We start from the raw sequence: 23,716 nt of genomic DNA, 5'->3' as shown, positions 1-23,716 counted from the left end.
GTGCTCTCTTCCTCTCGATCTCCCTCTCCCTCTCCCTCTCACACACACACACACACACATTCTCAACCCCTTAGTGTCCTTACAGCTTATACACGGTCAAGACTTCAGCAGGGCCAGAGACGTGGATATTCTAAGATTCTCTCCCACCATTCCTAGGACTTGCAATAAGGATTCAGGCAAATCTCAAGCAGGAGTCAGTGTAGTAATATACAATGTCAGTTTTCACACCTTAAAGTGGCACATTTTCACTTTCCTCCCATTCTAAACAACTTATGGGCAGGTACTTCTTTCCACTACATCTCTGGGACTCCAGAGTGCCACAAAATGGTACTGGGGAAAAATGGCTTAATTCACTCAATTCAGAGAACATATACAAGGGCTGGAGAGATAGCTTAGTGATGAAAAGTACTTGCTGCTCTTCTAGAGAACCCGAGTTTGACCTCCAACACCCATGTCAGGTAGCTCACAGATACCCGTGATTCTAGTTCAGATATGTGATGCTCTCTTGTGGCTTTCACAGGCATACATTCACACAGACACATTTAAAAACAATGTAAACGCCACAGAAATAAACTTCACAGGATGTCTCACACAGTTCTCCCAGCATTGCATGTCATAATAGTCATGCTAGGATTCAATCTTGTTTTATACATCCACTGCAGAGGCAAAGAGCTAAGAGTACTATTATGGTGGTAAAAAGGACCTGCCCAGCCAAGAAATTTAGCATGTGTTTGTTAGAGTCCTGTATTTCACATTGAGAAAGCCAGCCAATCAACTGGGCCCACCCCAGGACTGTCTGACATTTCAGCTTCTTTTTTGCATTTATTATTTATTTTATAACATTGGTGTTTTCCCTGCATGTATGTCTGTGTGAGGGTGTCAGATCTTGGAGTTACAGACAGTTGTTAGCTGCCATGTGGCTGCTGGGAATTGAACCCAGGTCCTCTGGAAGGGCAGCCAGTGCTCTTAACCGCTGAGCCATCTCTTCAGCCCTATATTTCAATTTCCCTATTTGTCAGCTATATTTTAGGCGGGCACTTTCAGGCACACAGAATATCAGAAACAACCCTCAAGTTTATTTTAAAAGGTAAAGACTACAATCTTTTCCAACATTTTCATTCTCAGACCACTCACTGGGGAGCTGTATGGCTGGCTAACTCCCAGGACAGGATCAACTTCATTAGGCTTAATGTGACCCCCACCACAGGTGTGACAGAGCAAAAGGAGTTATAGTTTGTAAGCATGGGGGTGGCGGCCGCAGGGGTGGAGAGGGATGATTCCCTGACTTCAATTAGACAATCTGGTTAGAGTGGCCTAGTCTTGGGGGCAGTCCTCACCATAGGTACTGGCACCTTGTTGCTGAAGGTTGTTTAGGAAGCAAGGCTCTTTCCAGGCAGCCAGGTGGAATTCCTTAGAGAATGCAGGTCACATGCAAACAGCAGTCTTCTTTAGGACTACAAACAAGAAGTTAAATGGGCTCTGGACTTTTTAGGGAAGCCTAGAATTGGGTCCCAGGAATGAAATACATGGAGAAACGGTGAAACCACGAAAATAAATTTCTTAAAAAGGCTTTCAGGTATTACACACAAAATCAGACAACTTTATCTTAAAAATATCAAGCATCACATCTGTAGCCTACTTCTAATTAGAATTTCTTCTTCAAGCAACATTTCTTTGTTTGCAAATCCAGCCGTAGGTGATAAAACCTAGTCTCCTCCATTGTTTACAGTTCATAGTACAAAGGTGTATGTCTCAAACCTCATGACAGGCAACTTAAGTTAAAATACATAGACTGTAAAACACATCGAATTTACCATTATTTCCTAAGTGGAAAATCACAGTTTCAAGAAAAGAATTACAAAAAAGTCTCTACAGAGCACAGATAAGTCAGATCTACTTAATGGAACAAGCCAATGTCTGTTAATGAGTGACAGGCTGTGCGAGCGCCTCTGTCCAGAAGAGCAGAGGAAAGGCACCCTGCTACTCTGCACACTTGAATAGTTGCACTGATCAGCACTACGATCTTGAAAAATATTCCTTTGCTTTTGTTGTTGTTTTTGGAGACAGGGTTTCTCTATGTAACCCTGGCTGTCTGGAACTCAGAGATCCGACTGCCTCTGCTTCCACTGAACGCTGGCTTTATAAGGTATGTGCCACCACCACACGAACACATATATGAGTATCTGAAAACACACACACACACACACAGAGAGAGCTAACAAGCTAGGGACATGCCTTTAATCCCAGCATTTGTGAGGCAGAGGCAGGAAGATTTTCGGGAGTTCCTCATCTACATATTAACAGCTCCAGGATAGCTAGATTTATATAGTGAGAACCTGTCTCAAAAAAAAAAAAAAAAAAAAAAAAAAAATCAAGTTCAAAATCCAATGCCACTTAAAATGCCCCAAGAGAAAACTGCTATCCTGACAGCTATTGTTAATTACTTTCTACCTAGGTGGCTGGTATCGGTATGGCTAACTCTCTAGCACAGAACCAGAGACCCATCACAGATATGCACGTGGGACAGACCCAGTTCTCAGATGGGTTGTGTAGCTAGAAGTGTGCATGGAATCTTATGTCCCATCCCTATTTTTGTTTGACTTGGCAGAATTCTGAAAATAAAGTGACATTTGCTCCCCTAGGATAGGTCTTCCCTGAGGGCATTCGCTGTTCTCAGCAGCTCCTTCAAGTAGGCTTACACTTTTCTAAACACTGCAACGATTAAAGGCTTGTGCTTACACTTTAATTTCCAGAGCTTGGAATCCTGGCATTTGACAAAGCTAGTTCTAAATCACCGAGGGTAAGGAACACATGGCCTTGTTGTTTAGAAGTGTAGGCAACTGTTACAAAAATGAGGTATCCTTCTAGCAGAAATGGAACAGATCTATCTCCAATATACACCAAGTTTTAAAAGCTGACAGTGCTTGTGAGGAGCATCATGAGAAAACTGCTTTTTGTTTGTGTGTAAACAGGGTTTCTCTGTGTAGCTTTGGAGCCTGTCCCAGAACTCGCTTTGTAGACCAGGCTGCCCTTGAACTCAGAGATAAACCTGCCTCTGCCACTCATTAAAGACGAGAACTACTACCACTTGACAAAGATTTTATTTATTATGTATACAATGTTCTGCCTGCCTGCCTGCCAGAACAGGGCACAAGATAGTATTATAGGTGGTTGTGAGCTACCATGTGGTTGCTGAGACTTGAACTCATGACCTCTGGAAGAGCAGTCAATGCTCTTAACCTCTGAGCCATCTTTCCAGTCCACAAGAAAACTGTTTCCTGGAACAGTCTGTTGCCTTCCATGTTACAAAGGAGGGAATTCTTGAATAAAGCATACACTGTAAAACCTAAATTTCAATTCCAGGAACACTATTCTTGCACACACCGCAACTGTTTTTGCCATATTTAAAAATTTTTATCTGCCCATGTCAACAAATTCTGTAATTTGGACTAAACACTTATTGACAAGCTGTCTTTTTAGTAGACCAGTCCTGGCCCAGCAAGGCTTGTTCTGAAAACAGTATTATTCTTTTCTTGGGTTAAAACAAAAATAGAAAACTCTGGATTCTTTTCCTCATTAGGCTATCTTTTATTTTATTTTTGCTTTTCTTGATTTTAGGTTGAACCCAGAAACACTCTACCTTGAGGGTAACAGGAGAAATGTTCTGAGAAAAAAAAATAACACAGAAAATTCTGCTATCCCTTTGATTTCCACTCTTACATTAAATAATAAATGCAATAACTCACAATTATCAGTTGGGAAGTACAAAACACAAGGGTTTAAATGAAATGTCACCCACAGTATACAATGCAGGAGGGGCCATTAGATTCTACTAACAACCCTCCTCCCAACAAACAACAACAAAACACTGGCTGATGAATTTGGCAGCTGATACTTATTGGTTAAAAATTGCACAGGTAGGCAGGGCAGTGATGGCATATTCCAGCCCAGATGCTCAGACTGGCAGTTCGGGGATCCGGACCCAAAAAGCCCCTGTTAGAACAATCAGCTATCTTTTTGTGGTTACTAAGCTTAATTTAATCATTATATTCAGTTCTGCCAAAATAACAACGTGCTCCTTTCAAAATTGCATTCCGCCTCTGAAGACAGGTTTCTTGCTCTTCCAGAGCTCTAGAAAAATGTTGGCACCAAATGCACTTCAACAAAGTTTAAGGCTTAATGTAGGAGGTATCTTTGTGAATCAATGCCTAAACCCACCTGGCAGGAAGATGAGTGACATTTTTGGGTCACGAGTCACTGCCATGGCACCGCTGGCACACCAAGCACAAGCTCTGCTTCCTACACCTCGTCTATTGAGGGGTCTCACCATGGCTTTGCCAACCAAGGAGTTTTCCCCTTCAGTTGTCCTGTATACTGAGGCCAAGAAACAAGTACTACATGTGTGTAATTCTGCCACAACTCAAACAGGTTGTGGTTCAAGTCATTATGAGAATGCCATTTGGAATTCAGAGCAATTTTCCCATTAAAAAAAAAAAAATGTCACAATGTTTACTTAGCCCAGCCAGTAACTTAACTTATAAGAAAATAATATGTTAGAAATGAACCACCTTGTGTATCTACTCTCTTAAGGGAAAATGACCTGAGAATTCCACATTGGATTGTCAAGCAGGAATCTGACATGCTGGTGTTGGCCTGCTGTTGGCCAGAAAGGAAAGCTCCCAGCTCCCCCTGCTGGCTTAGACAGTTGGGTGGACTATGAGGCCCTACACCAGTGACTGCCCAGCAGCGGTGGCCTTACTCAGCCCCTCCACCTCTATCTCTTCCTGAGGCTGGGCTCAGAGCATGGGCAGTCCGACTCCTGTTCAAGTGCATTTGGCACCAACATTTTTCTAGAGCTCTGTCAAAGCAAGAAACCTGTCCTGAGATCATAATGCAATTCTGACAGGAACATTATCTTATTTTGGCAGAAGAGGGAATAATGTTGAATGAAACTTAGTAAACACAACACAATATATTTATGTAGCTAAAATTTCACAAGAGGCTCTCAAGATGTTGAGGAGTCATGTTCCAATTACGTGACTGTTTTCAGTGATATGAGGTTGGGGGTGATTATAAAAAAATACTTGAATTACTTTGCCAATTAAGTTACAGATTCTAACAATAATCCATGTAGTCTTAGAGTCTGAGGACACAGCTATACTTTAAACAATTATTATCAAAAGCTATTCAGTATACATAACCACATTAACCACACTTGAATAATTTGCTTTTACATTTTTATCTGATTGTACCCACATGATGCTCTACATATCCAAACACATGAAGCAGGCCAGGAGCTCTCTGAGGTACGAAAGTTGTTCTTTCAGGAACGCCCTTTACCAATAGCCATTTGTATATATATGCCTTCATGTGCATGTACATGTACTTCAAAAAGAAATGCGCCATCTCTTCATCCACTGTCAACTTAATGGTACTGCAACAGAAAGAAAGGGGGAAAAATCAACTTCTATAATTGTGTGTGCGTGTCTCCGTGAACACAACAACCAGCAGAACAAAACTGTTGGAACAGTTCAAGAACAGAGTCCTGTGAGATTCCTGAGTGCTTGTAAGAAAACTCCAAGAAATCAAGACCTCAGTTTCTTCAATAACATGGAATTGTTCCTGGATTATTTTTGTGTCTCTCCCAAACACATTGAATACAAGTGAGTTTACTTCATATTATTCATCACTTTGACAAGTTTAACTGATTCTGGAGCTGATTGATGTCTCTCTTATACCCACAGAAGAATGGCCCTACAAATGGCTTGCTACGAAGGGAAATTCAAACCCCACAGGGTTCAGAACCATGAGCTCCAACAAGATTAAACAAAGTGGTACAAAATTAAAATGTGTTAGTACAGAAGGGATAATATTAGTCTTACAGCCTTATGTTATTAATGTTCCCATTAATCTTATCAAATCTATCATTATCAAATTGGGCATTCCTTAGGCCAATGTTTTCCTTTATCATGTTTAGGACATAAAGCAGAAGCTCTGTGATTATGAGTATTCCTTTGTTATAAGGGCAATCTACATTGTTTCTCCAGAACAAGACCATTAACACTTACTATACACTAATGCTAACGGACTGTATGTATACTGTTACACTCCACTTAGACCAAACTGTGCAGGAATGTTCTATTTGTGCTACCTTATACTGTCACAGTCATATAGCTGAAATCAATCCCAGAGGTAAAATACTAAAGAATTATGGCAAACGTATGTCTCTCACTTTGCTCTTGTGCCTCAGATGTGTTACCTGGCCATCTGCATTGATATACAATCTAAATTTCTCCGGGTTTGTACTTCAACCATCAGAGAATGCTTCTGCAGTATGCTCTTCTCTTATACAAACTTTTCCTGATATGGGAGCACCTACTAAATTGACAATGGACCAGCCTACATCAGTTAAAAAACAAAACAAAACAAAACAAAAAAAAAACCTCAACTTCTTCTATAAAGAATGAACATTAATCATAGTACAGGCATTCTTTTTAATCCTCAAGGTCAGGGCATACTTGAAAGAGAACACAGAACACTAAAACAATTTTTAAAACAAAACAAAACAGGGAGCATTAAAGGATAGTCTTGTATTTTCCTTATTTACTTTTAATTTTTAAAACTTTGACTCAAGGTGTTATGTTTAGGAGAGTTCAAAAATGTTTCTCTACAGAACATTCTGAACTGCCTTTAGATGGACTTGTGTGGCTTACACAAATTGAGACTTGGAAGCCTGGTTGGCTTAAAAAAAAAAAAAAAGGGAATGGATATGAGTCTGTCATTGCAAATGGATTCATCAAAACATGAAATCCTCTGGCTCCTGCAGCCCTGGGATCATGGTGGTGAAGAGCTTCCAGCTAAAGGGCAAAAGATATCGACCAATACATCAGAAGTTAAATGTGCCCACCCGGGGCCAAGTTAAGGCCCTGTGCACCATGGAAGAAGTTATTCTACAAAACACACAGAGCCCCATGCCATCTGAAGACCCTAGCTGCTTTGATCTGAGCATCTGCAGTGACTGCCTCTGTATTGGCTTTACTTTCTCATTCTCCTTTGCTTTAACTTGTAGAGTGGATAGAACCAGCTCCTGTTATCTTTACTAATGACTCCATGTTTGTGCCCGGACTATGGGACTGGAAGACTCCTTCATTTATCTGAAAAAGGAGTTGCATTTAATTTTTCCTAGGGATTGAAATCACTTTCTATTTGCATAGGACATCAGATCATTTGTGTTTCTCTTAAAGTTCGATAAGACAACAGAATTACTAATTATATGAGTCTCTTTTCAAGCTATTCTTTAGATTTTTCTGATCAATATAATGTAACCAATAGTACTGGAGACAGTTTGGAACTCTGTTCTTGGTGGCAGAGTATTATTACATGCAATGCTTTTCACTGTTTTAATATTATTGTATTTATAATTTGTTTGCTTATAGGATACTCATGCATCAAATGATAATTTATCTACAACATCTCAAAACAAAAGCACTCTGGGTATCTTGTAACCTTGTGACCTCAGCTTCTTCAAAAAACACAGAACTATTTGGAATATGCTTTCATATTCATTCCTGTAGTCGACAGGAGTGAATTTACTTCAGCTGTTGTTAATCATGTCTCTATGGAAAAACATGTTTTTGCCGAATGCAGCTCACCTACATTAGACTGTCTGCCATATGGCCATTCATCAGCCACATGTGGCTTGCCTGCCATGCGTGGTTTCTTCACTACATGCATTGGTGACAAGTAACAATATGCAGGAGGCAAGGCAGCTCAGTTCAACAGGACTCAGTAGCTGATTCAAACTTTAGGAGTCTGATCCTGAATAGTTTATTTTAGGCATATGTAAGTACAGCACAATTTGTTGAAATTTTTCCTGTGATAAATAACTCAATCCCATGCACACAATGACAGTTAAGGCAGGAGCACACAGAAACACTTTGTAAAGTACATATGACATCTTACATAGAGATAGATCCTGTAGAATGACAAGTTCACAGTAAAGGTCTGGAGGAGGATCCGGTGTGGTCTTGGCCACACAGATAGCACAAAGGTCACCAGGCTATTAACCACATCTGCTCCCAGTTTTCTGGGCAGAAAACAGGTTATACGTCTCCTCCTTAGAAGAGATTCCCTGTGTGTTTAACATTCTTGGTTCCCTTAGAGCTCCCTTATCTCCTCCCTTTTTATTCTTTAAAGAGAACATTGTGGCTAAGGTTGAATGCACTATTTGTATGGCTAGTCTAATACAGGCAAGCATAACAGAATTTTAAGAATAGCTAACAGAGCACCAAAGAATGGGGAAAGCTATCTTAACTATGATGGTCATTCAAAGATCACCCATGAGAGTTTATCTCTTTATGCAAATCATTAATTTGATCATCGATAGTATGAGAAAAATCTGACACATTAAAGCAACACATACCAGGAAATTATTGACAACTAAGATTATTATGTTTGAGCAACAAATAACTCATGGTAGCTCTATTTTGTAAAACCGTGGTTCTCAATTCACCCATCTCTGATTAATTTCTGCTAATATACTTGTTGCAATATTAGCAGTTTTACTAATCATACAGGCCATCTTTGAGACCTCTCCTTGTATTACAGTAATCATTTCTGGAATTGGCAATAAAAAAAAGCTATAGTGACTTTAACCACTACAGGATGCAATAGATGGAAAGAATGGGCACAATTTTCAGAAGAGCTCTCTATTCTATTGATTGATTGCAAAGAAAAATGGATGTAATATAGCAACCCATAGGAAGGGCATTATAAGTAGTATTTTTGTTATTAAAAAGGCAGTTGTTTACCAGAGGGAAGAGTATGATTAGACATGAAATTGCAATTAGCAGGGATAAAAGTACAATGTGCAAATAAAACAAAAAACCCAAAAATCAAAAACAAAAGCCCACCACTGAAAGGATCATCAGGGGAAGCCCTATGAATATGGGCACGGGTAGATGCTATTTCATCATCCCCTGTTATTTGTGAATAATACTTATGAGTAACTCCTATGTCATATAAATTTCTTTTTAATAGCCCAGGATTAGGTGGGTCTCCTCTGCACAAAGATTGGTCTTGTTCACTGATATGCACTAAAGGAAGCCAGAAGTTATTTTCTGAACCACTGGAAACAGATATCACTATTCTAGGTACAATAATATCAACTTTAGTAAGCAATACAACAGAAATTATTTTTTAAAAATCATCATACAACTATAATTTCCACTCTCAGAGCTTTCTAGAGAGAATTTAGTTATGATAAAATCTGTATTACTGTGTCTGGACTGATCCATTATATTAGTTCAACTAATATATCCTCCATTCATGTGACTAAATATTTGTACAATATCTTTTGTTCAGACAACTGGTCCCAAAGGACTAAAACAATACTTAAATGGCAAAACAACATCATACTGTTTACTACAGGAATACCTTTATCTCCCCCAATGAAAAGTCATTTGGGATAATGCTGAGAATTAACATGTAATATAGTCATTAAATTTAACAACATCATTTTTGGGTCGGTTGTACTGTGTCCTTGTTGTTTCCCCAAGGTCTCAGCTTGATGAGTTAAATTCTTGATGTCTCCCCAAGTTATTGGCTTACTCTTCCTCTTGGGACGTGGCTTCCTGATAGGTTTGTTGTCTACCTTGAGAAGTTTCATTTGCCCAGTAGACTCTGGGGTGCTCTCCTGCTCAGATTCATCAGAATGGGAGCCACCTGGAACTTCATTCATTGTCTAGAAAGACACAAGCATAACCTTGCCCTGATGCTCGATGCACACTGGGTCCCTCCACTCATTAGTCTCTAGAGCTTTCCACTGAACCTACACTGTGGGCTGTGACTCCTTTCGGGCAAAATGCTTTTGGGGAGCAGAAGAAACAATATCCTTTAAGTGGAGAATTTAAAGGTAGCATAGCTAAAGGTAGCATTCCGTGTGGGGGTTTAGGGGGCGTCTACACCCCCTTTTAACTTGGAAAGTTTGCCATTTAAGTATCTGATGGTTTGTTCCCTGTGGATACACGATTCCAGTAACATTATTAATATTCCTTAAATTCCAAAATTCTTTAAAGTATTTGCTAGTGTGAGGAGGACCATTATCAGTTTTTAGTTGTAATGGGAGTCCTAGAAAGGAAAGGCATGCAATAAATAAATAAATAAGTAACTGTTTTGCCCCGTGAAGAGAAGCAACAATCATATTAGAAAAAGTATCAACATATTTTAAATGTCCAAGTTCTGAGGTAGGAGTAATATCTGTTTGCCAAAAGGCATTAGATTTCAATACTTGGGAATTGAAATTCCTTTAGCAGATGGGAGTGGGGTGAAGGAACAACAGGATAGGTGTTGATGATCTGTTGAGCTTGCTCAAGAGGTAAAGGATTACACCTGCAAAGATTTTGTATTTTGATGAAGTTTATGAGAGTTTTGAGTGACCTGAAAAGAAAGAATTATGGATGAGGAGGAAGCCAGCACATTGGCTTGAGCATTAGTGGATGTTAAGAGACCTGGCAAATTAGAATGGGCATGAATACAACTTATAAAATGACTCTGAGTTTGTTGTCATATAGACGTCTGAAGGGAGAGAAATAAAACGTGAAGTAACATTAGCAGTGGACATGTGTTTAAGTCATGCAGTTTCTAAAAGAGAAACAGTTTGAGTACGATATGCAGAATATGTTAAGATATTCAATGGCTGAGAAACAACTAATAAAAGCTGATTGATTACGGAGAGTTCAGACTCTTGAGCTGGGGAGAGAACAATCTTTTTTTTTTTTTTTTTTTCCCTGAGACAGGGTTTCTCTGTGGCTTTGGAGCCCATCCTGGCACTCACTCTGGAGATCAGGCCTCGAACTCATAGAGATCCGCCTGCTTCTGCCTCCCGAGTGCTGGGATTAAAGGCGTGCGCCACCAAAGCCCGGCGGGAGCAATCTTTTTTATGGAGGATGTGGAATTAGTGTATAAAACATATGCTCCTTGTCCCTTTGAAGAGCTATCTGTAAAAGCATTAATAGCAATCTCTACAGGATTTTTAGACATAACTTTAGGTGATACCTCTGGGGTATCTTCAAAACCTCTTAAAAGTGGATCTTTAGATAATGATTACCTATAGATCCTAAGTAACAAGCTAACGCTACCTGCTGATTTTTATCATACAGAACAAATAACCTGAATTTTATCTACTGGCACTAAAATCCTGTAGGCTCTTTACCAGGAAGTTATTGAAGAAGTGTCCTAACAGTCATCATTTAAGCCTCTAATTTCTTGTAATCAAAGAATGTTGTGGAGAATTATGTCATGCATACATTTCTATACCATTACTTTGTTGACACAGAATTCCAGTAGGTGATGAGGAAGAAAGGATAAGTAATTAGTAAGAAAGTAAGCAATGAATTTTGAGCCCCCACTTTAGTAGCAGCATTACTTAATAAAATTGGCACCAGCTGCAGAGGGTCTCTGGAAGTAATGAGTAATGATACATGGGAGGCAAGAAGTCAGAAGCAACACGACTCAGTACCGGTGTCGGTTCCAACTTTGGGAGTCTGACTCCAAGTAGTTCATTTTAAGCACATTCAAGCACAGCACAACTTCCTGAAAAATTTCCTGTTGATAAGTAACTCAATCCCGTGTGCACAATAAAGCTTAAGACATGACTACATCAAAACCGTTATGTACACATGACATAAAGATATAGATTGACAAGTTCATGGTAAGGGTATGTGGGAGGATCCAGCATGGTCTGGGCCACTCAGCACAAAGGTCACCAGGCTATTAACCACATCTGCTCCCAGTTTTCTGGGCAGAAAACAGGTTAGACATCTCCTCCTTAGAAGAGACAATCCTGTGTGTTTAACATTCCTGGTTTCCCTAGTGCTTATCTGTGAGCACAAGGATCTCTATGCCTCCCACATATAATTAGTATGTATAGTTATTAACTCTTTATGGTGGCTTAAAATAAACTTACTATATAATAAATACAAATACCAAGTCATGTTATTTGCTGTGTCATACTTTGCAAGAAAAGAAAAAACTGGGGGGAGTATATACCAAGATTGTACTAGTGAAATTTCGGGGGACTCTTTATCTTCACAGCTGAGATAGACATTTAATTACTCTACATAGAGATGTACTTGGCTATCTGGTAGGTTAGGAGTTAATAGGTTGCTTTACAAGAATAGTGGCATAGTGCCAAGGCTCAAAAATACTAGGGAGGGGGGCTGGGCAGTAGTGGTGTATGCCGTTAAGTCCAGCACTATGGAGGCAGAGGCAGGAGGACCTGTGAGTTCAAGGCCAGCCTGGTCTACAGAGTGAGTTCCAGGATGGCCAGGGCTACACAGAGAAACCCTGTCTCAAACAAAACACCAGGGAGAACTGTGTGAGATGGGCAATGTCTATTATATACTCACTGTCCCATACTCTCTCCATTAACCCAGACAAGCTTTTTCTCAAGCTGCACTTTGGTGCGATGCAGTAAAAGGGCACCAAGAACTGTAAAACAACCCCCCACCGCCAACACCACAGTCCACGACATGCATCTTAGTCATCTAAAGGTGCTGAGGGGCACGCTGCTTATCATAGTGCAAGTCTTTAGGGAACTCTGAGATCTCTCCTTTCTATGTTCATAGCAGGGATAATACTTCAGCTCTGTACAATGCTGCACCTGAACCTCAAGTTCTCACATCTGACTCAATGTATAGACTCACAACTATTTAAGTATTAGTTCTCTAATCTCCCACCTAGGACAATCTTCCAGTGTACCAATATGAGTCTGACTACATAGGCAACAACAAGCTGAACACTTACATGGGGGCCACCAGGCATTGGTGGAGCACCAGAAGGTCCTGAAGGCACTTGGTAAGGATTATTCGGAGTAGGATGGGGTCCTGGCGTGGGATATGATCCTGCAGGGCCAGGATATGGTGCTGGTGGTCCCCAGGGTCCTGGTGGCACAGTGCCCCATGGAACAGGCGGTGCTCCTGACACTGGAGGAGGAGCAGTGGGATATGGCCCTGGAGATCGATATGGCATATTAGGATGCTGCCCCCCAATTCCTGGTGCCCAAGGTCCAGAAGACATGGATCCCCATGGACCTAAAGTACCAGCTGGATCTGTGGGTGCACCATACGGCCTAGGTAGCTCTGGAAGGGGCATATTTGGCGTAGCATATGGCCCTGTGGGGCCAGGAACTGGCACAGTAGGGGCTGGATAAGGACCACTAGGTGGGGGACATGATGGTCCAGAAGGAGGAAAGGGTGCTGGGGGTCCTGGTGGTGGTCCAGTTGGAGGCATAGAGGGATACATTCCTGTTGGTGCTGGTCCGAAAGGCACAGTGATAGGTGCTGCACCACTTGGTGGGAGTCCAGATGGCATAGCAGGTGGAGCACTTGGGTTACTCCAAGGGTTGGAGCCGGGCCAGCCTTGAGTAGTTTGGCCAGCTTTTGCATTGCTCACAGCAGACGGTTTGGCAGAGGACGGTTCAGGCAGTGCATCTGCCAACTGTAATACAAAATAAAATAGGTATATCTTATCTGACTTATCCAGGGGCAAGTCAAAGCAAACTTGACGATAATCTCATACAAACTATACACAATATCCAGGGATTACAAGTTTCAGTGGCACTTTCAAAGACTGAACTACTCATCTGAGAAGCTCTTCTTAAAAAAGAACCTGAGGTGTTATTTTGAACATTAACTTCACAGTACAAATTCTCCAAAGCTCAACTTTTCTAAATATAGCTAATTCTGTGTTTCATTTCTGAGCATCGTAAATAGAATGCAATATGGTAAATAAGGATAGGATCTCTACACTCGACCTTTACTTTTTTAGTTAAAACAAAACAAAACCGTTTTAGGGTTAAATTCAGCACTAAATGAGGCAATTAACGTAATGTAAATACAGTTTGAAAGAAAATATATTACTGTTGAGACAGGTTTCATGTAGCCCAGGCAGACCTTGAACTTAACGAAAATTATTTTTCTGTATGTGTATGTATGCATGCTAGTTGGTTATTTTGTCAACTCATACAAGCTGGAGTCATTGGAGAAAAGTAAACTCCAACTGAGAAAATGCTTCTATCAGACTGGCCTATAGGCAAACCTGTGAAGCATTTTCTTGATTAATAGTCACCAAGGGAGGTACCACACCTGGGAAGGTGGTCCTGGCAAATATAACAAAGGAGCTGAATGTGACTGCTCCTCCATGGCTTATTTTCTAGTTCCTGCCTCCAGGCTCCTGTCTTGAGCTGCTGCCCTGGCTTCCCTTCATGATGGACTATACGCTGTAAGACGAGAGCAAGCTTCTCCTTCCCAAGTTGCTTTTCCTCAGACTCTTTATCACAGTAACATGAAAGCAAACTCATGCCTTCATGAGTTTATATACATAATGTGCATGCCTGGTGCTGGCAGAGGCCAAAGAGTGTTGGACTCCTGGAACTGGAGTTACCATGACATATAATTATACATATAAATAAAAATAAATCTGAAAAAAAAAGTATGCCTAAAAAGTCCAAGCACGTATCTTTTTAAGTTAAAAAGACTTAGATGCCTTACAGTTAGAACCACGTGGTTTTGTTTTATTTTAAGGTTGTTCACCGTTTATAAGGAGACAGGGTCTCACTGCATAGCCCAGGCTTGCTTGAAACTCACAAGCTTTCTGCCCCAACCTCTATATGGCTGAGATTATAAGTATATACCACCTTCCCTGGCAGGATCATGTTTTCCTTAAAAGAAAAGGAAAGAAAAGAAAAAAACAACAACGAAAAAACAACTTAGCAAGGTTCACTTACCGAAAATTCATCTGACATCTTCCTAAAAAAAAAAAAAGAAAAAAAAATGTCAAAATTAGTATTTCTATCTTTATACATTTTTGTGTACACATTTTATTTACATGGAATCTTTCTCATATATGTTTTCTTTTATATAGGGAAAATTTTCCATTGAAATTGAGATAACCATCCAACTTCATTCTTGTTAGGACTGTATATTATCTACCAGTGGGCTCTCACTGCCCAGGCTAATCTCAAACGCCTGGTTTCAAGCAATCCTGCACAGCCAAGAGACCCTTGGTAGAAACTCCTGTAACCTCTCACATGCTCAAGGGTACTTTCCAGCTTGGCCCGACCCACAATTTACATTCTCATTTTCTTTTCTTTTTCTTTTCTTTTTTTTTGCAGCAGGGTGGGGTGTATCTTATCTTACAACTAACTCCCAGGTCAAAATCCATCGCCAAGGGAAATCAGGCAGGAACCAATTGTTACAAGCTGAAGGAGAGGCCACAGACATGCTATTACTACTGGCTTGCTCGGCTTTTTTAAAATTTTATTTTTGAAATTATATTAGATCGTTTCCCCCTTCCCACTTCCTTCCCCACTGGCTCTGTAGACCAGGCTGGCCTCGAACTCAGAGATCCACCTGCCTCCCGAGTGCTGGAATTAAAGGTATGCGCCACCAACGCCCAGCCATATACCCCTTCTTACTGTTTAAACTCATGACCTCTTTTTAAAATCAACTATTGTTAAATATACGTATGTATACACATACAGATTCCTAAATATAACCCGCTCAGTCTGTGTAATGCTACTCGTTCTGCTGACTTTTGTGACAGCACAGGTTCTTTTAAGCACTGGCACAGCCCACATCCACTCATCTTTCCTCAAGTCTAACGATGTATAATTAGGAAAAAGCACCAGAAGTAGACTAGAGTCAAATATGCAAGTTTACTTAATTTACCTAGTACAACCTATGCCAATTTATGCTGTTAACTTTTAAACTAAACTAAACAAACAAACAAACAAAACCTAAAACACCTCTTGGCATTACTAAAACTTTATAACCTGTTTTAAATCATGACAGATTAACAATCTTTTAAAACTCAAGGCCCTAATTATATTCATTTCCTGTGAATACTGTCATCACTGGATGGACCACTCGTATTACTTCACTAAACAACCACAGTATTAGGCATGGAATCCAGGGACAAGTGTCCATGCTGGACAAGCACCCCAACCAATCTTTTTATTTTTTGACACAGGATCTTGTGTATATCAGGCTGGCCTTGAACTTGATATTTAGCAGAGGATGACCCTGAATTTCTGATCCCCCTGACACGATGTCTGGTTTATGCAGTATCCCACCCCTTACCAATTTTCAAGTTGAAGCATAACCAACACTGGACAAAGTACAAAGTATAAGTGTTCACCTTAAGCTTTGGCCACTACAAACAAAATACACTTCCATCAGCCTAGAACTACACTTCCATTCCTTTCTGGTCACCTGACCCCTGCTGTCACTTTTTAGTCTCCTTTGGTGGTCGTTGACTCCATATGACTCAAATAAGACAACAGGCATTCTTTCTTTCCCCTTGTTATTTGTATTGAATACATCACTCCACCTACACCATTTTCTGTAAAGGTCCTCGACTCTCTTAAATGGTACATCTTTATGAATCTGTCTCCATTTGGTTTTCTGCTGTTTAAGCATGATTATTGCTTTTAGTTTATTTGGGAACAAAAACAAACAAACAAAAACCAAAACCAAAATAAAGATCAACAATTTCTAACAACAAAACACACACTAAGGAAGTTTTTGTTTATACTGTGTTGGAACACAAACTCGCTCCAAGAAGCCACATGTAGTTTGTTTGCCATGTGCAGCCTGCTCTTACGATTGGACACTTTACTCAAGTGAATCCTCTTAACCCTCAGAGTATAAACTGTCTGGGGACTCTGAAACAAAGTGGGCTATTAATCACATTGAGCCTTTCGTCTACCTCAAATGTTTATTTATTCTTTTCTCATATATTACACCTCATTCGCAGTTTCCCTTCCTCTCCTCCTCCCTTCTTCCCAGATCCACTTCTCTGTTTCCCTTCAGAAAAGAGCAGGCCTCCTAGGGCTATCAACTGAACAAGGCATAACAGTTACAGTAAGACTAGGCACATACCCTCATATCAAGACTGGACAAGGCAGCCCAGTAGGAGGATAAAGGGTCCCCAAAGCAGGCAAAAGAGTCAAGAGACAGCCCCTGCTCTTACATAACCACAACATATATGGCAGAGGACCTAGGACAGACCCATACATGCTATCTGATTGTCGATTTAGTCTGGGTGAGTCCCTATGAGCCCCAGTTAATTGATTCCATGGGTGTGTTCTTGTGGTGTCCTTGATCCCTCTGGCTCCTACAATCCCTCCCCCTCTTCTGCAGGACACCCCAGTTTTACCTAATGTTTGGCTATAGTTCACCTCATTTATGGGCTCCATCCTCCCAGGTCCCATGGCCTCTAGTGCAGTGACAAAGTGGCACCCAGAACAGGCACTTGAAGTCGATACAAGACTATAGAGTGCTCAGATAAGGAGGTGAGACTAACAGGACAGAAACCAAGAAAGGCTTTGCCTGATGTTGAACTTGTCGCATCATTTTTTAAGAAAGCAGGAGCACAAGTACTAAAATCATAACCATTAGATTGCTTGCAAGTGTCCCTGATTTGCAGAAAGAGGAACTTTAAGTGAAGGAGTATAGGACAGAGTCCAAAAGAATATTGAATAAGGCATATAAACAAAGAGAAAGATCTCTGTTCAATTTTGGATCAATTTTGGCATTAATTCAGACTGTTATCAAAATACTTAAGGAAGATAAGGAGAGTATTAATCATAAGGAAGAGATACAGTGCCAGCCCTACTATGCTAGTGATGCCTCCCTCAGCTCCCTCACGGGAACCTCCTTTAGATACACTGCCTCCACTGCCTGAACATGATCTGAAGCCCAGGGTGAGGAGACTGATAATCAATCTAACCTTATATTGCCTGCATTTCCTGATAAGTACTTAGGGGAGACTATGAAAATGCTGAGTTAACAACCTAGGCGAGCTAGGGCACAGCAGGGAAGTGGAATTCATCCATCAATGCCTCCCCAGCCTCCAATGGGGGATGCTTGGCATTTCCAATGCAATTTCAAATATCAAAAAATTTAAGTTTTCCATTTTTTAATAGTTATTTTTTATGTGCATTGGTGTTTTGGCATGGGTGTCAGGTTCCCTAGAACTGGAATTACAGACAATTGTGAGCTGCTATGTGGGTGCTGGGAATTGAACCTGAACCTCGTAAAGAGTAGTCAATGCCCCTTAATCATGGAACCATCTCTCCAGCCCCAAAATCAAAATGTTTATATGCGCTACCAATCTATTTAAAACTCCAGAAGGAGAGATGGCATTGGACAAAAGAAGTACAGCTATTTGAATCCAGACTAAAAGAAGCATTTGTGTTTAATGTGGAACCTTCACTGCCTTTAGACTTATTTTTCCCACTAAATTGTTTTCTATGGGTATTACAGCACACAAGGATAAACCTTTGGAATGGATTCACTTACACCACAAGGGCATAAAATACTAGCCGCTTACCTTACTCTTCTTGCTCAATTAGTTAACCAGGGGAGGATCCAATGTCCACAATCACATGGATTTGATCCTTTCGATATTACATTATATATTACCCTTAACTAACAATCAGTTTTAAAGAGTGTTAACAGAACTCTATGGATTTTCAAATTCAATTTGCAGATTACTATGAAAGGATACAAAATCATTCTCTAGTTGGTAAGCTATGTGATTTTCTCATATGGACTGAATTTGTGATTTAAAATTTGCCCAACCGTCTCCCATTCCACAGACAAATGCTTATTTTATGGATGGCCCAAAAGGTGGAAATGGCTGTTTTGATTCAACTTCTATGGTTAATTCGTAAGTCCTTAAATATTGTTTCTGACTGTGCTTATGTTGCAGGGCCATTTTCATCAATAGAAACTGTTTAAATTTGTCTTCACATTGCCATGCTTCCATTACTACAGGTTACAATTGGCACAGTCTTCATTACTCATACTCATGCACACTAACCTCCCTGGTCTACTGCAGAAGGAAATAGCAAGCTGACACAATGACCCGCCTTATTTTTACTTTTCAGAAGAAAGTTGGGAAGGGTATCCATCTGTCATTCCATATGGATCCACTCCTCCAGCCCTGGGCCATCAATTCAATGGCAGCGGAGGTCAAGCAGATAGTAAAGTCACCAGAAAGAACAAACCTCCAGGTAAAGGACAAAAGGAGGTATCAACCATATCAGAAGTCAAGTCTGCCCACCCTGGACCAAGTGCAGGCCCTGTGCACCAAGGGAGAAATTACTTCACTAATGACTCTGTGTTTACAAATGGACCTTGAGACTATAATAGACTCCTTCACTCATCTGAGGAAGGGAGTGCATTTAACTTTTCCTTGGGACTATAATATTTGTTTTCTATTAAAGCAAATATGGGCTTGTGTTCTACAAGATACAGAATCTTAAGTCTCCTTTTAAGCTATTCTCTAGATTTTCCTTATCAATAAAATGTAACTAACAGTTTGGATTACTGTTCATGGAGGCAGAGTATTATACACAAGGCTTTCACTGTTCTAATATTAGCACAATTTGTTTGCTTATGGGATACTCATACATCAAATGACTATTAGATTTATCTATGTCTCAAAACAAAAACACCAGGGTATCTTGTGCTTAAACACACACACACACACACACACACACACACACACACACACACGGGGAAAGATGTCAGAACACAGTGCAAGAATGGAATCACATATGATTTCTGAACACTTGCAAGACAGATCGAAGAAAACAAGACAAGAGTCTTGTGATCTCAGTTTCTTCAAAAACACAGAATGGTTCTTGGAATGTGCTTTTGTGCCCCGCCCAAATGTATGGGATAGAAGTGAATTTACTTCAGATTATTCATTACAACTGGCTATTTTTGTTTATGCACTTCCACGAGAAAACGTATTTCTCCCGCATGCCCTTATGATTATAAACTTCACTCATGTGAATCCTTTTAACCCTCCAGAGTATAAATTGTCCAATGCTCTGAATAAAGTGGGTTATTGCATGAGATTTTAGTACACCTTACTCACTGGCTCCATTCTCCAGGTGCCACCACTCTAGAGAGGTAAACAATACTTAAGTTGGCTACCAGTGATTAGGCTTGAGCTTTGTTGCAGAAGGTTAGTTTCCCAGCACTTGGGAGGCAGAGGCAGGTGGATCTCTGTGAGTTCAAGACCAGCCTGGTCTACAAGAGCTAGTTCTAGTACAGTCTCCAAAGCCACAGAGAAACCCTGCCTCAAAACACCCCCCCCCAAATAAAACCACGTAAGACACCCAACTATACTAATGAAGATGAAGTGATTGTAAATTTGAGAACATTAAAAAAAAAGAAAAAAAAGTTTAGGGTGGAACAGTGGTGGCACACGCCTTTAATCCCAGCACTCAGGAGGTAGAGGCAGGCAGATCTCTGAGTTTGAGGCCAGCCTGGTCTCCAGAGTGAGTTCCAGGATATCCAGGGTTACGCAGAGAAACCCTGTCTCAGGAGGGAAAATAAATCAAACCAAATAAGTAAGTAAATAAATAAGTGAAATAAATAAATAAAAACAAAAGAAAAACTAAGTTTAGAACTAGGAGTATTTTTAATGTTGGGTGAGATGGGTACACCTGTAATCTTCTGGAGGCACTGAGGCCGGAAGGCTGGGAGCGTGAGGATAGACTCTGCCACACATACATCTTAGGCTCAAACTAAAAAACAAAAAACTTTTTTTTCTTTTTGTACAATTAAAAGCTTTTCAAAAACTCTCCATTACTATTCAAAATATCAGACCTCATCCAAGAACAAGGTATAGGCAGATAGTGAGATTCACTCTCCTTGCTTCTCCACTTTGCTCCCCTTTTTAGACAGGGTCTCATTTTCCCAGGCTGGAAAATACTTATTTCTTAGGAGTAAAAACAAAATCTATATAGTGTAAATGTCTTTTGGCAGTCACTAGAAGAGAAAAACACAACATGTCAGTAGTTTCTATGGTCTCTCAGTCATCCTCATCCCAAGTTTAGGAAAGCTAAAACCCACTGAGTTATTAGTGGCAACTGGCAAGCAATACTTCAGAAAGCCATCAAACTGTGACAGAAGACCAAATAGTGTAAGACTCTACACTTAAAAATGAACACAAATCCTTTTTGCCAAAAGCAAGTTTCCTAACATCTGTAAAAGCTGCGACTCCTGGATACTTCATCGACCAAGAATCTAAACACAAACATGCACACCTCTTATATATATATATATATATTCATAGAACCAAGGAAAATCAGGACTTTTGTGATTGTAGTGTGGACGAGCAAGACAGTATATATTATATCAAATGAAGATTTTGAATTAGAATCTATGTTACCTTTTAGTACTGACTAATTTATCAGATTGTATTCAGTTTTACAACTGAGTAACTAAAAAAACATGGAATTTTCCTAACACTTCAAAATTCCTTGTAGTGTCTTTTGTAAGTTATTCATATTTATTGGAATCAAAGTGTGAGTTACTGATTGGCTTTAGGGTGATTAGTGGCATTGCAAAGACATTCTTGAGACGTGGTGTGCCTGCAGTATAGAATAAAAGGGATTATTAAGTTAACGACAGGTCCAAGGGTAAGAACAGTTTGTATAAATCTGAGAGGGAGAATGGACAATCCCTGGGAAAGCAGAAGCAGTTCAGATTGGTTGGAATACAGTAAGAAAGCAACAAGAAGTTTGAGCAGAGGCCTCTAGACAAGGATTCCAAATACTGTAACTTTATTACTTGATTCAACTTCAATCTCTTTGTGTATTTAAAACGGGCCAGTAATGCTACATGGGAACTAAAGGAGAGCTCCATCTGACCAAGTAAGTAACTAAAGCAGTGCTTGGAAAACAGCAGATAAGCAACAATTCAATTCTCCTCCCCACTATTTAATTTTTTTTTTTAAAAAAGAAAGTGCATATGGGTTTTTGTTCACTTCAGTACAGGTTCCCAAGTAGGCTAGAGGTGCGGGATTCCCTGGACTTGGAGCTGTGAGCTGCCTCCTGTGAATGCTGGGGAACAGAACTTCGGTCCTCTCCAAAAACAGTGCCCTCTCCCCCCCTCTTCAGCACCAGCGTCTCTTTTTCACATATAAACATGCTGCACAAAGGTAACGGGGTAGACTGCCTGCCTGGTCTCTGGTCAAATCCAGTTCACCAAGTCTCACAAACCAGAGTCACTTACCTGGCACAGACCAAAACTGAACTAAGGTTAGCTTTTACAACTGCTACAATTTGACCACAACCTTTGTCTGTTTTCAAACCAGAAAGCTTAGAAAATGCAATCTCCTAAGTATGGCACAAAACTTACTTGGTGGCAAAAGCTGACAAGACACTATTTATCCATTTCATTATAGTTCGAATATTCACAACTGCTGCTTTTTTTTTTTTTTTACCTTCCCCTGAAGTTCTGAGGATTGCATTTAGGGCCTCCCAGCAGGCCAGGCCAGCGCTCAATTACTGAACTACAGGCCCAGCCTGCACAAATATTAATACTGGATTAACGGCCCCCGAGTCTAGGGGTGTTGCCTCTCTTCTGAAACAAGTCTTTATAAATTACGGAATCTGAAGATGGCTGAATTCCTAAGAATACTGGCCTCAAGACTCAATCTCAGTTAAGGTAGTGAAGATGGACATCGGGATTCCTTCTGTGATCAAAAAGAACATTCCAACTTCGGCGACAGCATTAAAGTCTCCGAAGCAAATTAATTTTTACAGAGTGGCTCCTACACATCACGAATAAGAAAACTACTCTCCTTACGTGGGGAGCACCACTAAACAAAGACTTTCGAAGGCGACCCCGCTAATGAGGGTATGGCTTCAAGACAGGCCTTTACCACACCGGGGGTACACGTGTGTTCCTGTAGTGTGGGCTGTAATGTAACTACGGTGGGGTCTGGTTTGATTCAACATTAGGATTCGTGAAAACATTACTTTCGGTTTTCAAGGCAGAGAGGAAAATGGTTCAAGCGTTGTATCTGCGCCTAAATCTTACAAGAGAACGTTACTCAGCCCTTGGCACAGTCTGTCCCGGGTAGTCATTTAACGAATGGGTAATTACGAACAGCGAGGACCTTGTCACACAGAATCCTCAGGCGCCAGACGTTCCTGCAAAGGAGGATTCGGGTCTCCTCCACTGCCGTTTTTATTAGAAATCAATGGCTGGGATGCCGGTAGTGGGGGAAGGGGGGCTAGACAAGATGCCCTTTAGGGCCAAGCGAACAAAGGGAATCCGGGATCCACGGGAGGGAAACAGCCCCCAGCGGGAGTGTGGGGGAGGGTCGCTCGCTCCCGCCCTACCCCCCAAGTCTGGCATGGCGTGGTGGGTCGTCCGCGAACCCGACCGGCGCTGCATCAGAACCCTCGGACGCCTGGTCCCCGGAGGATCCTCCGAAGCGGCCGAAGGTTCAGAGCGCCAGGCCCCCGGGGACCCCGCGTCTTCGCGCCGTCTCCCGCAAGACCCGCGCCTCATCCCCCGCGGGCGCCAAAGCGGACTCACCCGGCAGGATCCGAGCCCTAGGCGCGGCACAGTGGCGGCGATGAAGTAGGAGAGACAAGCGACGGAGAACCGGCCGGGGGGGCCTGACGGACGAAGGCAGCAGCGACACGGCTCCTCCTGGCACCGGAAAGGGAAACGCAGAGGCCGGCCTGGCCGCCCGCTATTTCCGTCCGCCCCGCCCAGCCACCCTGCGCCGCCAGCCGGCCGCCCACAAGATTGCAGGCAGGGCCACCTGGCTCCCGGAGTTTGGGCTGATTTTTCTAGGTAAAGCGCGGGAAAAGCTTCACCTCTTCCTGAGTTGAAAA

General features: G+C 41.2%; 1 protein-coding gene across 2 annotated transcripts; it reads right to left on the bottom strand.

Annotated features, from left to right (window-relative positions):
- Positions 1 to 1,056: 1,056 nt before the first annotated feature.
- Positions 1,057 to 23,562, bottom strand: Mapk1ip1l (mitogen-activated protein kinase 1 interacting protein 1 like). Of its 2 annotated transcripts, none has more exons than XM_027386545.2 (4): positions 23,412 to 23,559; positions 14,786 to 14,807; positions 12,805 to 13,497; positions 1,057 to 5,434 (listed from the first exon to the last, which is right to left on the bottom strand). In XM_027386545.2, exons 2-4 carry the CDS (start codon positions 14,801 to 14,803, stop codon positions 5,426 to 5,428), a joined length of 720 nt encoding a protein of 239 aa, XP_027242346.1. In that variant the 5' UTR covers positions 14,804 to 14,807; positions 23,412 to 23,559; the 3' UTR covers positions 1,057 to 5,425. The 2 variants fall into 2 exon arrangements, with proteins under 2 accessions (XP_027242346.1, XP_027242345.1); XM_027386544.2 differs by lacking the exon at positions 1,057 to 5,434 and adding an exon at positions 7,794 to 9,742 and having other exon boundaries at positions 23,412 to 23,562.
- Positions 23,563 to 23,716: the final 154 nt, after the last annotated feature.

This window comes from Cricetulus griseus (assembly GCF_003668045.3).
Source record: "Cricetulus griseus strain 17A/GY chromosome 1 unlocalized genomic scaffold, alternate assembly CriGri-PICRH-1.0 chr1_1, whole genome shotgun sequence".
Classification (NCBI taxonomy): domain Eukaryota; kingdom Metazoa; phylum Chordata; class Mammalia; order Rodentia; family Cricetidae; genus Cricetulus; species Cricetulus griseus.
This window is presented reverse-complemented; position numbering and strand designations above follow the sequence as displayed.

Excerpts from the sequence above, each read along its gene's own strand:
- Mapk1ip1l (XM_027386544.2), bottom strand. Across the intron at positions 9,743-12,804 it reads CAATGCCTGGTGGCCCCCAT|ACAATGAATGAAGTTCCAGG; the intron begins GTAAGTGTTCAG and ends GTGTCTTTCTAG.